This window comes from Zootermopsis nevadensis, unplaced genomic scaffold (genome assembly GCF_977971745.1).
Source record: "Zootermopsis nevadensis isolate Lab colony 2312 unplaced genomic scaffold, Znev_1.0 Znev_ptg000023l, whole genome shotgun sequence".
Taxonomy (NCBI): domain Eukaryota; kingdom Metazoa; phylum Arthropoda; class Insecta; order Blattodea; family Termopsidae; genus Zootermopsis; species Zootermopsis nevadensis.
In genome coordinates, this window is record NW_028259155.1 from 5,582,552 (window position 1) to 5,595,219 (window position 12,668).

Consider the following 12,668-nt stretch of genomic DNA (forward strand, 5'->3'; position numbering starts at 1 on the left):
TGCCTACAGACCTGTCATCCTGATAGGTTTTTTTGTGGTTTTCCTTAGTCTCTCCAGGTAAATGTTGGGTTAGTATTTCAAATTAAACAATAACTGCTTCCTTTCATATCCCTTCCAATTCATCATGTTTATCATCCTACCATTAAATGCTACATAGTTTGAGCTATTAAACTGCAAAATAAATAAATAAATCTGGTATCATTTACTAATTCCAGTGTCAGTAATGAAAAACTTAATTTGTGAAAGTAATAAAAATATTACTGGTACCATATATTTTGCTAGAATCTCTTGCTACTGTGTAAAATAATTAAATATAACGTATTATTTGGGCATTTAAGTGAGAACTGAAGACCTTAAAAGCTAGTAGTATTAAAACATTGTGTAGAAATACTGAAAGTTTTCTAACCAGCATTTTAAGTCACATTTTCCCATAAGGGTCATGAAGGACATTAAAAGTCTTGTAACTCTTTTATGATTCTAGCACAATTCCATAAGCTTCCCATGTATTCAAAATGGAAAGAACATAAATTAAAAAATGATTACAAAATTCAACTGAGCAACAACAAAACTTCAAAACATCTACTTCAAATTTTATAAAAACTATATATATGTCTACTATGTAAGTAAATACAAAAGGAGTGGGTTCATGCTGTGATGCAAGCAAATGAAATCATTTAACAATTAAAACTGTTTAAATGCAACAAACATGCAAAGATTAGCCTATTCTATGCACCAACCTAAGCATAATGTATATTAAAACTCACTTTTTCCCAATCCTATACATTGGTTTATTGCAAATGGAAAAAAGAAATAATACCCAAAGGTTATTACAGATACACAGAATTGCAGCTATCAAATTAATACTCATGAATGACAAATAAAATTTAACATCTAGACCTGTAAATACATGGCATTTTATTACAAGCACAAACAATGATACTTACAAAAGTAAAACTTAATAGTTACTTCCCTTACTATGACATGCTGGCTCAGTACACTACTCACTTTCATTAGAATACAGGACAATTCCTAGCATCAATCTGTTTATTATGGACTTAAGTAACTCCAAGGAGCAAAACCAAATGTTGTGGCTGGGTAGTTGGCAGTACTGCATCGTATTCAAATCTTGGCCCAGAGACCAGCTATCCTGACTGAGGCATTTCGTAGTTTTCCTCAGTCCTTCCAGGTAAATGTCGGGATTACATATTAAATTTGGACGTGACCACTTCCATCCACATCAATTTATTTTTCACTACCATCCACTCAGTTCATGCTATATAGTCTGAGCTACTGAAAAGTCATCGTTAAATAAACTATAAACGAATAAATAATAGAAAACAGAATCTTACCTGCTCCAAACCACCAGAATTTCCAACCTCACGGAGATGGTTGTTCATGAGATCTTTAGGTGTCTCGGAAGTATCTCGCGCAAACATGAGTATTGCAAAGAGAGGCACATTGTCAGATCCACTACTGTTCTCTTTATGAAGTTCCATAGCACAATGCAGCATGTGAAGTTTCACAGCCTCCATGACATGCAGATCTAGCATAGGATCAGAATTGAGCAATGCAGCCAACGTTTCTTCTTGTTCTCCGTTTGTCGACGACAAGAGAGAAGCCTGTACAAATGATGTTATAGATATAAAATGTTACACAATCAGACAGCATTCAGCTTTTCATAACTCTGGTGGATTCTTACCACATTGTCCAAGTTGCGAAGACAACATTTCATGCCATGCAGTACGTTGTTGCCTTGGTACGGCAGGCGACCAGCAAACGTCCAGTCTTGCAACCACCTACAGCCCTCATTGCTAAGGGCTTGGGACAGATACTGGAAAGTTCTTTCACCACTAGGAACATGAAGTCCCTGAGCTAAGATCTGGAAGATGGCAGCACGTACACCGCAGTAGTTGTCCCCTCGGATCCGGCGTAAATGTTGCAGACCCAACAGTGAAGGAATCTCTGAATAGCCCTATATTATACACAAACAACAAATGTTGTTTCTTGTGTTAATCTACATTTAATAACTGAAGACATCTTATTTTTCTGGTGTAATGTCTTTGAAAAGAGGTAATTTACAAAGCTGACATTTATCACATGTCAAGTCTGAATGTTTGAGGCAAGTCTCAACAAAAACACAAATGTGAGTCTTTCAACAACATATAACAGAGATCTAACATGAACGAGCTATATAATTATACTTATATTTTAATATTTTGAAATATAAAATTAAGAAAACACTGGTAAACTGAAGTTATATACATAAAAGTAGTATTATCACCATAAAATGAAAATCAGACATTATGTGAAGACGAGAATGATGCAAAAAAGAATGACAGTATCTTATATTATGCTCTCCCATCACATTCTGAATCCCTTTGGAATATAAATTCACAACCATGAACAAAATAATTTATTGATATGACAATCAATCTAGGTAATTTAATCATACGTTTGAAAGAATCTGTAGCATTTAGTATGGATTTCCAGTCAATGACATGCCAAAAGAATTTGTAAGCTACAAGTATGACACAGGAGTTGATATGAAGCAGTTCTTATATAAGAGTTGAGGAACATTGCATATAAATTTGAAAAATGCATCATAACTTTATAACCAGAGTTTAATACCAAACTGAAACTTTACCCCCAAAATAAATATTATAAAACTAATTTCAACTAGGTTTATCTGTGGGACAGTACATTAGAACAAACTGAGATCACAGAAGTTGAACAGTTAAGAAAGAGAATAGCTTGATCAAGAATACTGAAAGATAATTCATTTCATTTCAAAACTGTGACTTCATTTACAAAATATTTATGTGCATACAATGTTCGTCATATACAATTTCATAAAATAATTTAAGTTTATTATCTCGTATAAATTTTACATAGATATTTCATGCAATAACATTCAATGATGAGTCTCTAAAGACTAGTGACAATGACATATTATAGGAATACTATCTCGGACACTGTCAATTGTTTGAGATATATCTGACATATACATTGCTTGAGTCGGCTTTACTGTCATCTCCAGGTGATTGCTTGTCAATATATGACAGATTTTTATCAAAAGCAGTCATCTAACATGGAAACAGAACCGATTCCCAATTCTCCGAGACCATACTGAGACGAATGATATCTGTGGTTGAAGCCCAGGGATTCTGGACACCTCATTAAAGATGCCTGGTATGGAAAACAACCCTTTTAACGATTAACCTACTAACTGATATCTTGTATAAGTAAATGGTATGTTTCATGTAACAGAAATACTTCTAAAGTATATGTTTTTTGCAAATAAAATTGTTTGTCTACTGTCAGATTTGAACACGGAACTTTCGAATAAGAATGACAATTAAGATGGCTGTCTTCTGGGTTGTAGGGCCGTGTAGTCTGGTGAAGTATGCCAGTATTGAAGAGGTCCTTGCTACCTTCATCATCAGGGCAATCAAAGAACTCTGAAATGTCAGTAAACTTCTATCATACTGAACGGCGTAACAACCCAGAAGATAGCCATCTTCAGACTCACCGCCGTGAATACCTACGAGTATGACAACGAACAACAAATCACGAAAAAATAAATTAAATACCTGCTTCCCTTGCACTTCTAGCCTCGCCAATGCAGCACAAATAATACAGTGATAATATGAATGATAATAATGACGATTACTTTCTGTTTGTTAACAAAATTACTGGACTGTGTATGCTTTACACACAAATAACAATTACATCTTCTCTTTTTTGAATATCGCTATCTACATATTTCGGTATACACTTCAAAAAATTATCGGCATGAGTTCCACATGGAAATTTTTAAACATACAGTTGAACGAATAATATATAACTGCAGAGTTTAAATTATTATTGGTGTGGCTACAACATATGCATTAAAAAAACCTTGGGACTCCAATGTACATGTGTGATCTTTACATAAATTCTACCAAATGGGCTACCAGCGACTACAGACGTCAAAGCAATGTACTGTTTTCACTTTCGTTTCTCTGTTGAACCTAGTCGCGTACATCGGAAAAGCCAATTGCATTAATTCGTGCTTTCCTTCAAATCAGGTATACATATTGATGTCTTTGCTTAACAGACATCTTGTCATAAATAATTTCAATTAATAAAAAGTGTGGAAAAGTCACATGTGGAAAAATCCGACATTCTGAATGACTGGAATTATGTACACTCACATCAGTTTTGGTTTTGGACTTAGAAAATTTTCTGTACTTCATTTTTGTTACACTTCCATCTTAATTCACATTATTAAAAATACACATTAACAAATGTTACAGGGCCCCTACATTTCATCGATGGCAAGGGAATTAAAAGTCATGATGGTTGCAAGGCTCTACTAGATGGCAGTACAAACATTTTTTTAGAAGTAAACACAGAGAAAACGAAGTATATGCACATATTCTGTTACCAAACCACAAGGCAAAATCATCATACAGGTAAACCTTGATTTACGCCGGGGATACGTTCCTGGACGAACCAGCGTAAATTGAAACTCTTTTTATAATGTAAATCAATGGGAAGTCAATGACATGCGTTCCCGGCACCCAAACATTGACGACTTAAGTTCCTCAAAAATTGACTTCGCCTTATCCGTGAGAGCAATTTCAGTCAAGGGAATGTTTTTTCAATTCATGTCATCCACCCATAGCAACAGTAATTTCTCCATTATTTCTGAAAATTTACTTCTGCTATAACTCACTTGCGTTGCACTTACTTATGGTAGTCACAGTGGAAGGAGACAACTTCGTACTTCTGCACACATTACGACGGGTATCACCACCTTCTATTCTATGAATTACGTCCATCTTATCTTCTAACGCAATACACCTACACAACTTTTTAGCAACACATTCACTTCTCTTACCAGACATGGTGGCTCTTCTACAATTTATAAATATAAAACAGTTGCTACTGCAGAACAGTGGTTGAACAACAACACAAACATGTTTAGCACACAGTTTTCAGCACATTCAATGTGTCAACAAGAAGCGAACTGAGCACATTTTTCCTTACTCACTTATCAGGCTGAACACAAATGACTCACCGTGAAGAGTGACCAGTGCTCACGTGACTGTTGTGCAATGTTGGCGGATTTTTAGGAGATCATCTTGCAACTACTTAGCAATGAGTGCAGAGGTGACTGTATTTATAATTTTTATTCAAAATCAGTGATGTAAGAATTACGATTTGGTATAAAAATCAGAACGAGAAACACTGCAAAACATTATAAATATATATTATATATTGTTTTTCACTTTTTGACTAGCTGGTTTCAAAAGTGGCGTTATTCTGAATCGGCGGAAATTGAGGTTTACCTGCATATGGATAGCTAACAAATTCAATGGAAATGTGCTGAAGTTCAAATATTAGGGATAAGTCACTGGTTCTTGTGAACATTGCATCAAAGTTCTGGTTTTCGTAAAAGCCCGGGAATTTTTTGATTAACTTTACAAGAAAAATTCTGCTTCGTGGAGTTAGAAGGCTGAAGGTTTATAATGACATGAGTCATCAAAATCTATCATATTTTCATATAAGAATTTTTACCGCACTTTGGACTGCAATAATTACTTAAAATCTTGCTGTTTAATATTACCTGCAATATTGTTTCTGCTTTCCTCGTGTTTCCCTGCCATTCCTGAATAGCATATTGCAACACATTCACTTTCGGACCAACATTCTCTAATTCAGAGGGTACCGACGCGGAAACTGACTGAGGATTTTCACTGCCTGGTGTCGACAGTTCGCTTGGGCTGCTGCTGCTGCTCTGGGTTGTCACAGCTGCTTCATTCCAACACCTGGAAAATTATTCCTTCCTCTAATTCATGTAATCCAGACATGGAAATTAATTTACTTAAAAAATTCAAAAAAAATTCCTGAATCCAGCCTTAAGGATGTGCATATATGCCAGTAAAAAGCCAACATTATAGACACACTAAAAGCACACTTGTCTTGGTCTGTCCTCCTCACTACCCTACATAAATCAGCCACTTCCTAAGTCTCCTAACTTAACCCTGAAGATGAAGGCAGTATGTTTCTCAATATCTATTAAAGCAGTTAGGACAGAAAGGACTGGAAAGGAGGTAAATTATTGTTCCCTGTAAGATCCTACTGTCACACCATTTGCCTGCAGGCAAACTGAAAGAAAAATGTAATACAACTGTTCCTATAAACAACACATGCATAATACGAGGCGCGTCCACAAAGTAAGTTTCCCACTCGTCCCACAGCTAGCAAACCTTATATTGCGCGAAGCGACTGTGCGTACGTGATAGAGCAATGACGTAGCATGGCGCATGCACTAACGGTACTTCCCGCGTTCTCACAGTAGCATCGTTGCAGGTGTTGAAGATGGAGGTTCTTATTCCAGCTCCCGCCGACTGTGAAGTGCGGTCAGTGATAACGCTAGGCCGCACACGGCTCGACGGACAGCAAGTCTCCTGCAGGAGTTCAGCTGGGAGGTGTTTAATCATCCACCCTACAGCCTGGACCTCGCTCCCAGTGATTTCCATCTTTTCCTACACCTCAAGAAATTCCTGTCCAGTCAGCGTCAGCGTTTTGAGAATGACAGAGAGGCGGAGATGGTTGTCACACAGTGGTTCCAATCCCAGGCGGCAGACTTCTACGACACAGGTATTCAAAAGTTGGTCCCACGGTATGACAAATGTCTCAATTCCGGTGGCGAATATGTTGAAAAATAGCTGGACACTTGCTGTATCTGTTGCAATAAATATTTCCATGAAATTGTGTTTTGTTTCTGTAAACAGCCCCAGGGAAACTAACTTTGTGGACGAGCCTCGTATACTCCTTTCTTCTTGCAAACATAATCTTCATATCAATGCCAGTACCCCACCATGCCAAATGGTCCATGAGGGAACATGACCAACCAACCAAAATATAGCTTTCACCTTTACAGTGCTTCTGGTTTGGGATGTAGTAAAATATCTGCTGCACTGTACTCTTCCACGAGGTTTAAAATAAACCTTTAATTTTTATTTATTATATTTCTCTTAAAAATATGCAATAACAGAACTCACTGTTCAGTAAAATTCTGACCACTTTCTCCACGTACAGTAACAGCTGTCATTGTTGCATCCCAATCCACACAACCCGATTCTTCTGAACTCCAGCATCGCCAGGCTTTCATCTCCAAATCATTTGCCATTTGTGATGTGCATGAGTCCAACATTTTACTGCCACTTTCGAAACCACTACTGCTTTCCAGTTTAGAATACCTGCATATGGAAAGAAGAAATTGTAACCTAACACTTCATCATGTTAGTCCCTCAAGTTGTTAGCCAAACCTCAACTGCTAACACACTACTTGCATGTGTTCTGGTTTTTGATGTAGCGTACTGCAATGTGATTCTCAGAATATTAATTATGTAACATCTGTTGTATGAGTGTGTTGTGAATCATGGAAGATGAAGAATCAGTCATTTTTTTTATGTATCCCACTTCAAACAGGGAAACAACTGACAAAGGCAGGCCAACCCCTTTTTCACAAAAATGACAAAACAATAAAAGAATTGGTTGTCACTTTTCTAACACTTGGTACAGACTACAAGGTTTTGAAAAAAGCTCAAACTTTGGAACTTATATTCTTGGAGGGGGGGGATGCTGCATGGGATGGAAGTGTAATAAAGAAAGGTAAGCTAATCATTTTCCTTAATTTATATTCCCTTCATCTTTCATTCCTTAACTATATTAATTTCTAACTAAAATCTGCACAGCTGTATTTTTATTATGTATATAATATTCAACCAATAAAATTTTCATGAAAACACCCTCTCTGCTTGGGGATTTTCGCAACACTCGAAAAAGTCATGCTACACCACCGTTCTTACCTGAGGAAGGAAACATCCAGTTTCCAAAATGTTGTACTCTATTCAGAATACCAGATGATGGACAAAGTCCAGAATTCACTAACAACAAAAGTTGTAACGGCGTTAGCTTTATAATATGAATGGTAAATTATAAATCAAATATATGTGATCCTGAATAACTCTTAAATTATTATTCACACACCTTTCAGTGTTGGGACTGGCTGTGAAACTGCGGCTTGAGGTCATGCTCTGTGGACCATCGAACATGTCGCAAATAATGGGACCCAACTCTGCCTCCAGGTCCATTTCAAGAGTGTTTTCAACAACCATTGTAATACCACCATCTTCACTTTCAGGATACTTTATCAGGTCCTCTTCATCCCACTCCAAGTTTGCCATCAGTTCATCTTCACTTGGTGTAGGTGCCAGTTTAGATTTATCACCGTTTTGCAACAACAAATTCCTTGCTGGTACCGAGAAACTATCTTCCGAAACAAAACGTCCCAATGTATATTTTGCTGGACTTGATACACTCACCTGTTATTGAATAGAACAATGTTAATTTTCAAGCCTTGGTTAATTCAAGATTCATTTATATTTCATTTCAATTTTGTTTACTGTACACAGATAGCACATATCAATCAGTATAGTGACAGGTTAGGGATTGGATCGCTGGGGGTTCAATTCCTGGCAGGGGTATAAATTTTCCTCTTGACCATTAAGTCCAGATTAACTATGATGTCCACCAACCAACCTATTCAGTGTGTGTACCAGGGCCTCTTTCCCCAGGGGTTAAAACTGCAGGAGTTAGAAGACAGCTGTAGCACCTACATTATAAGTAAATACATCATTGAGCCTACTCATAGTTTCCAATGGACTTGGCCCTTATACCTGCACACTTACACAAAAGCGTCACCACACAGTTAACTAAATACAGCAGCAAAAATTAAGTACATCTTGTAAATAAATTAAAACATATTTTGTAGCAGTTTCTACCAGGCTGTGGAGTCGGTACTAAAACCTCTGACTCCTTCATAAAAGCTCAGTATGTATTAAAAATGGTAAAGCTACTAAAATGGTAAATGGTACCACAAGAGATTTCATCATCACCACGTGAATCATCAGGCTACTTTTTAGACTTATAACCTATATTCAAATATAAGTCTAATGGTTATTGCAGAAATTGATTGATTTGTAGACAGTTTGTATTCTTTAGGTAAAAGAGCCAAAGTTACAAAGCATTATTCCCGCACCATGGGGCTCAACGTGCCATTGAATCTTCCCAAGTGTGAGGCCGGCGGTGGCTGACATGGTAGCGAAAGTGTTAAAACGGTATTTTCTTAAGATTTTATATCGGAGTCGGTACATTTTTACTGACTCAGACTCCACCTAAAATTGCTTCTGACTCAGACTCCACAGTCCTGGTTTCTACAAAATAAAATACAACTCTCTTTAGCATATGATCATATCTGTGGTATATTCGATTCAACAGTAAAAGAAGGTAGGGTATAATAAGTATCTACAGTATGATGTAAAAAAACTGAGCACAGATATACAGAAACGCCTACAGGTCATAAGTTTTCTGCTATATACACTGAAATTTTATTTGTACGGAACAATCATTACATGGCAGTAAATAGTACAGTAGGGCACCGCTTATACGGCAGGTTAGGGACCAGACCCCCGCCGTAAAGCGAAAATCACCGTAAAGCGGATCTTTGCCTTTTTTCACTTGCAAATGCATATCAAAGCCTAATAAGATGTTTACACTATCATATAGTAAGTACACAATAGCGCTAGGCCTAAGAAAACGATATGAAAGTAAAATGAATATCAGTAGTACACACATTGTGGCTCGTTTGATCTTCAATCCACACAACTAAAAGTTTTTCCATGTCAGCAATAAGGCTATCTCTTTTTCTTATGACTTTAGAGTTCATTCGTGTGACACTTTTAATTTAATTTTACACTTTCTCCTTAGCGTTCATGATGGCACTAACAGTTTGGCGATCTAGGCTTAGCTTACGTCCTATCTCGGCCATAGACATGCCTTGTTCACGAAGTTTAATTATATCTAACTTGGCATTTAAAGTATGAGGCTTACGACTCCTCTTTTTATCGCTACTACCCTTAGACGCCATTGTAATTACACTGCAGTAACACAAAAATATTACATAAATATACAGTTTGTAATAACTTTAAAAAATTGCCAGAAATACAGAGAGACGCGGAGCGCACAAAAGCTGTAAACAGACTGAATCAGCGACGAGAAAATGGCGCCGGACGCACTTCTCTGACTCAGCTGTTGAGCGCCGTATTAGCGAATCGCCGAAAAGCGGGGCCCTACTGTATATACTGTGCACCTAATGCACACTGATCATACAGAAACAGACATTTGTAAGACGGGGGATTTAATGTGTAACGCGTTCACCTGTGATTTCTTGGCCGGACTTGCTGCTAACTTTGGGGAATCCCAGACAAGAGATTCCGCAGAGCCGATGCTTCCTTGTCCATCTAAACCTTGCACAGGCGCTGGAAAAGAATCTGAAAGTTCAGATGATGTACTGTTCTTTATGGTAGTAAGGCTGTATAAGCCAGCAAAGCAGGCACGAGCCTTCTCTTGCTTCGACTCTTGATGCCCTGATTCTTCATCTAAGTTGGAGTCTAAAGCACTAGAACCAAAGTTACTGTCGGAAGCGTTTGCTTTCATGAGACTGGACATCCCTGGGAGGTTCCGATTGCATTTGATGGTCTCGAACTCCTCATCCATCATTTGGCAATTGGTTTTGAGCTGGTCAATCTCCTGCTGGAGTTTCTCCAAGCATATCATTGTGCCAGTGTCAACATCTACAGAACTCTCTGGTAAAAAGTCAACACTAAACTCTGAGAACGTGCTGTCAAAGGAACCGTCACGAGGCAGCCGTTTGGAAAATCCAAGGGAATCATAAGATTCATCTCTTATAAGGCTTGTACTAGACGGCAAGTTTTGCGTCAAGGAAATACCATTGCAATCTCGAACAAAGCTGTGATGTTCCTGTTCCGTTTCCGTTTCTGCACCTTCGGGAGCCAAACGTCTAGCCCTACTCAGGTAAAAGTCTTCTCTCCAATCTTGCCCCAACTCAGAACCAAATCTCTTTGTTTCAGCACAATGCAATCTTACAGCCTTGCTTTGAGATGGCGTTAGATTAAGCCGTGCACTTCCAGATAGCTGGAAGAGTCAATTTACCACATTTAAAATTATACACAATTCAGAACTCAACCTTCATTAACCACATTCCTGATTATCTCAAGTTATCTCAGGTTGATGATATTTGCAAAAAGTATTAACTTGAATTAATACGAGACAATATTTTTCTTCTGTCCCATTATTACAAAATGTAGTTAATTAAGGTCGTGAAGAAAATGTATATATCAGACATTAGATATCATTAAATTGACTGATATACTTTCATAAGAGACGTGCATTTATATATTTCTATACTAGATCACCCGCAAATAGGCCTTTACGCTTCTGTACTGCAAGTCATAAGTTTCCCTGCTAGCTGCAGTGTCATTTGCATGCTCTTAGTGAAAATGTTAATTTTTTGAAACAATATGAAGTAATGCAAACAATGGAAGTGACCTGAGATAACTTGGGATAACAATAATTACAATTAAATAAACAACATTTTGTATGGTATGATTAAATATTTTTTATGTAAATGTCATTTTTGTGAGTATATTTCAAATGTGAAAATTAAAAAAAAATTTGTATCACATTTTCAGAAAAAAGTAAGCAGGGAAGGGGTTAATCTGCCTTTACTAAAGCTCAATGTTCTGATATCCATTATTAAATTACAGCGTTTCACTGAGAAGGGGAAAGCAAGGGAAACAGCTACAGAATCGATGACAATAAAACACAAACCTGCAACCTGCCTGGTGTGGACGTCAGGATTCTCCTGATTTTTCCAAAGAGCCAGCCCGAGTCTTTATCTGGTGGCTGCCTAACGAAACCTTTAGTACTTGTGTCCGAAGACAGAGATTTTGACTGCAGTGTTGTGTCTCCACACCTATGCAAATGGCGTTTCTGATGCTGATGTAACACATGTAGATGTTTTGGGGACATCTCCCCTTGACTCCCATCAGAAACATCTGCATCACGTCCTTCATCTTCGCCAGATGTACCACTCTGAAATCATTCACAGCAAACAATCAGATACTGATACAGAAATAAATGACAATGACAAATTTTACTGGAATGTTACTTTCCTAGCTTTCAATAAAATAATAAAATTAAAACTGCATGCCATTCAATGAAACACGGTTAATGCCTGTTATTAAAATTCTAATGTATATACTGTGATTTCAACAAAAATAAAAACAGTAAATCAAATAACCATGTAATATAAAAAATAAAATATATTTCAGATACTAAAGTTTTACCTGGTGTCCTACAAATGTTACTATTGTCAAATTTGAAACAAGTTCGCTTGCAGATCTTATGTCAATGACAAATAATTGCAATTTGTTTTGATCCTTACGGCACTAAATGAAGGGAATTTACCCAATGCCTGCAAACACAAAATTTAAGACAGATGTAACTTATGTAATAAAAATGATTCAAAACATAGCATTTTAGTCATAATTTCTGCTGCTAATATTGATAAACAAAAAGGTAATATTCTGCTACATAATTTCCTTCTGGAGATAAATATGTGATTTTTCTCTATGAAAATATGAAAGGTCTAGCCAACTGTACAATTTCTTCTGAGGCATTTGGTTTCCTAGGATATAAATTTAGCTCAATATTCACAAACAATTTCTTTTAAATGTTCTCTTCACATCATT

At 37.0% G+C, this 12,668-nt stretch overlaps 1 protein-coding gene across 5 annotated transcripts in view; it reads right to left on the reverse strand.

The window, feature by feature from the left end:
* Positions 1–12,668, reverse strand: part of LOC110840042 (uncharacterized) — a 36,212-nt gene that overhangs the window by 6,343 nt on the left and 17,201 nt on the right. For 4 of the 5 annotated variants that reach the window (XM_087354399.1, XM_087354397.1, XM_087354400.1 and 1 more), the window contains 7 exons: positions 11,746–12,009; positions 10,273–11,049; positions 8,044–8,378; positions 7,053–7,250; positions 5,612–5,813; positions 1,700–1,972; positions 1,350–1,619 (listed from right to left, as the gene is read on the reverse strand). In XM_087354399.1, coding sequence (XP_087210525.1) covers positions 1,350–1,619; positions 1,700–1,972; positions 5,612–5,813; positions 7,053–7,250; positions 8,044–8,378; positions 10,273–11,049; positions 11,746–12,009 — 2,319 coding nt within the window. The remainder of the gene's footprint in view (positions 1–1,349; positions 1,620–1,699; positions 1,973–5,611; positions 5,814–7,052; positions 7,251–8,043; positions 8,379–10,272; positions 11,050–11,745; positions 12,010–12,668) is intronic. The other variant, XM_087354398.1, reaches the window with a different exon arrangement.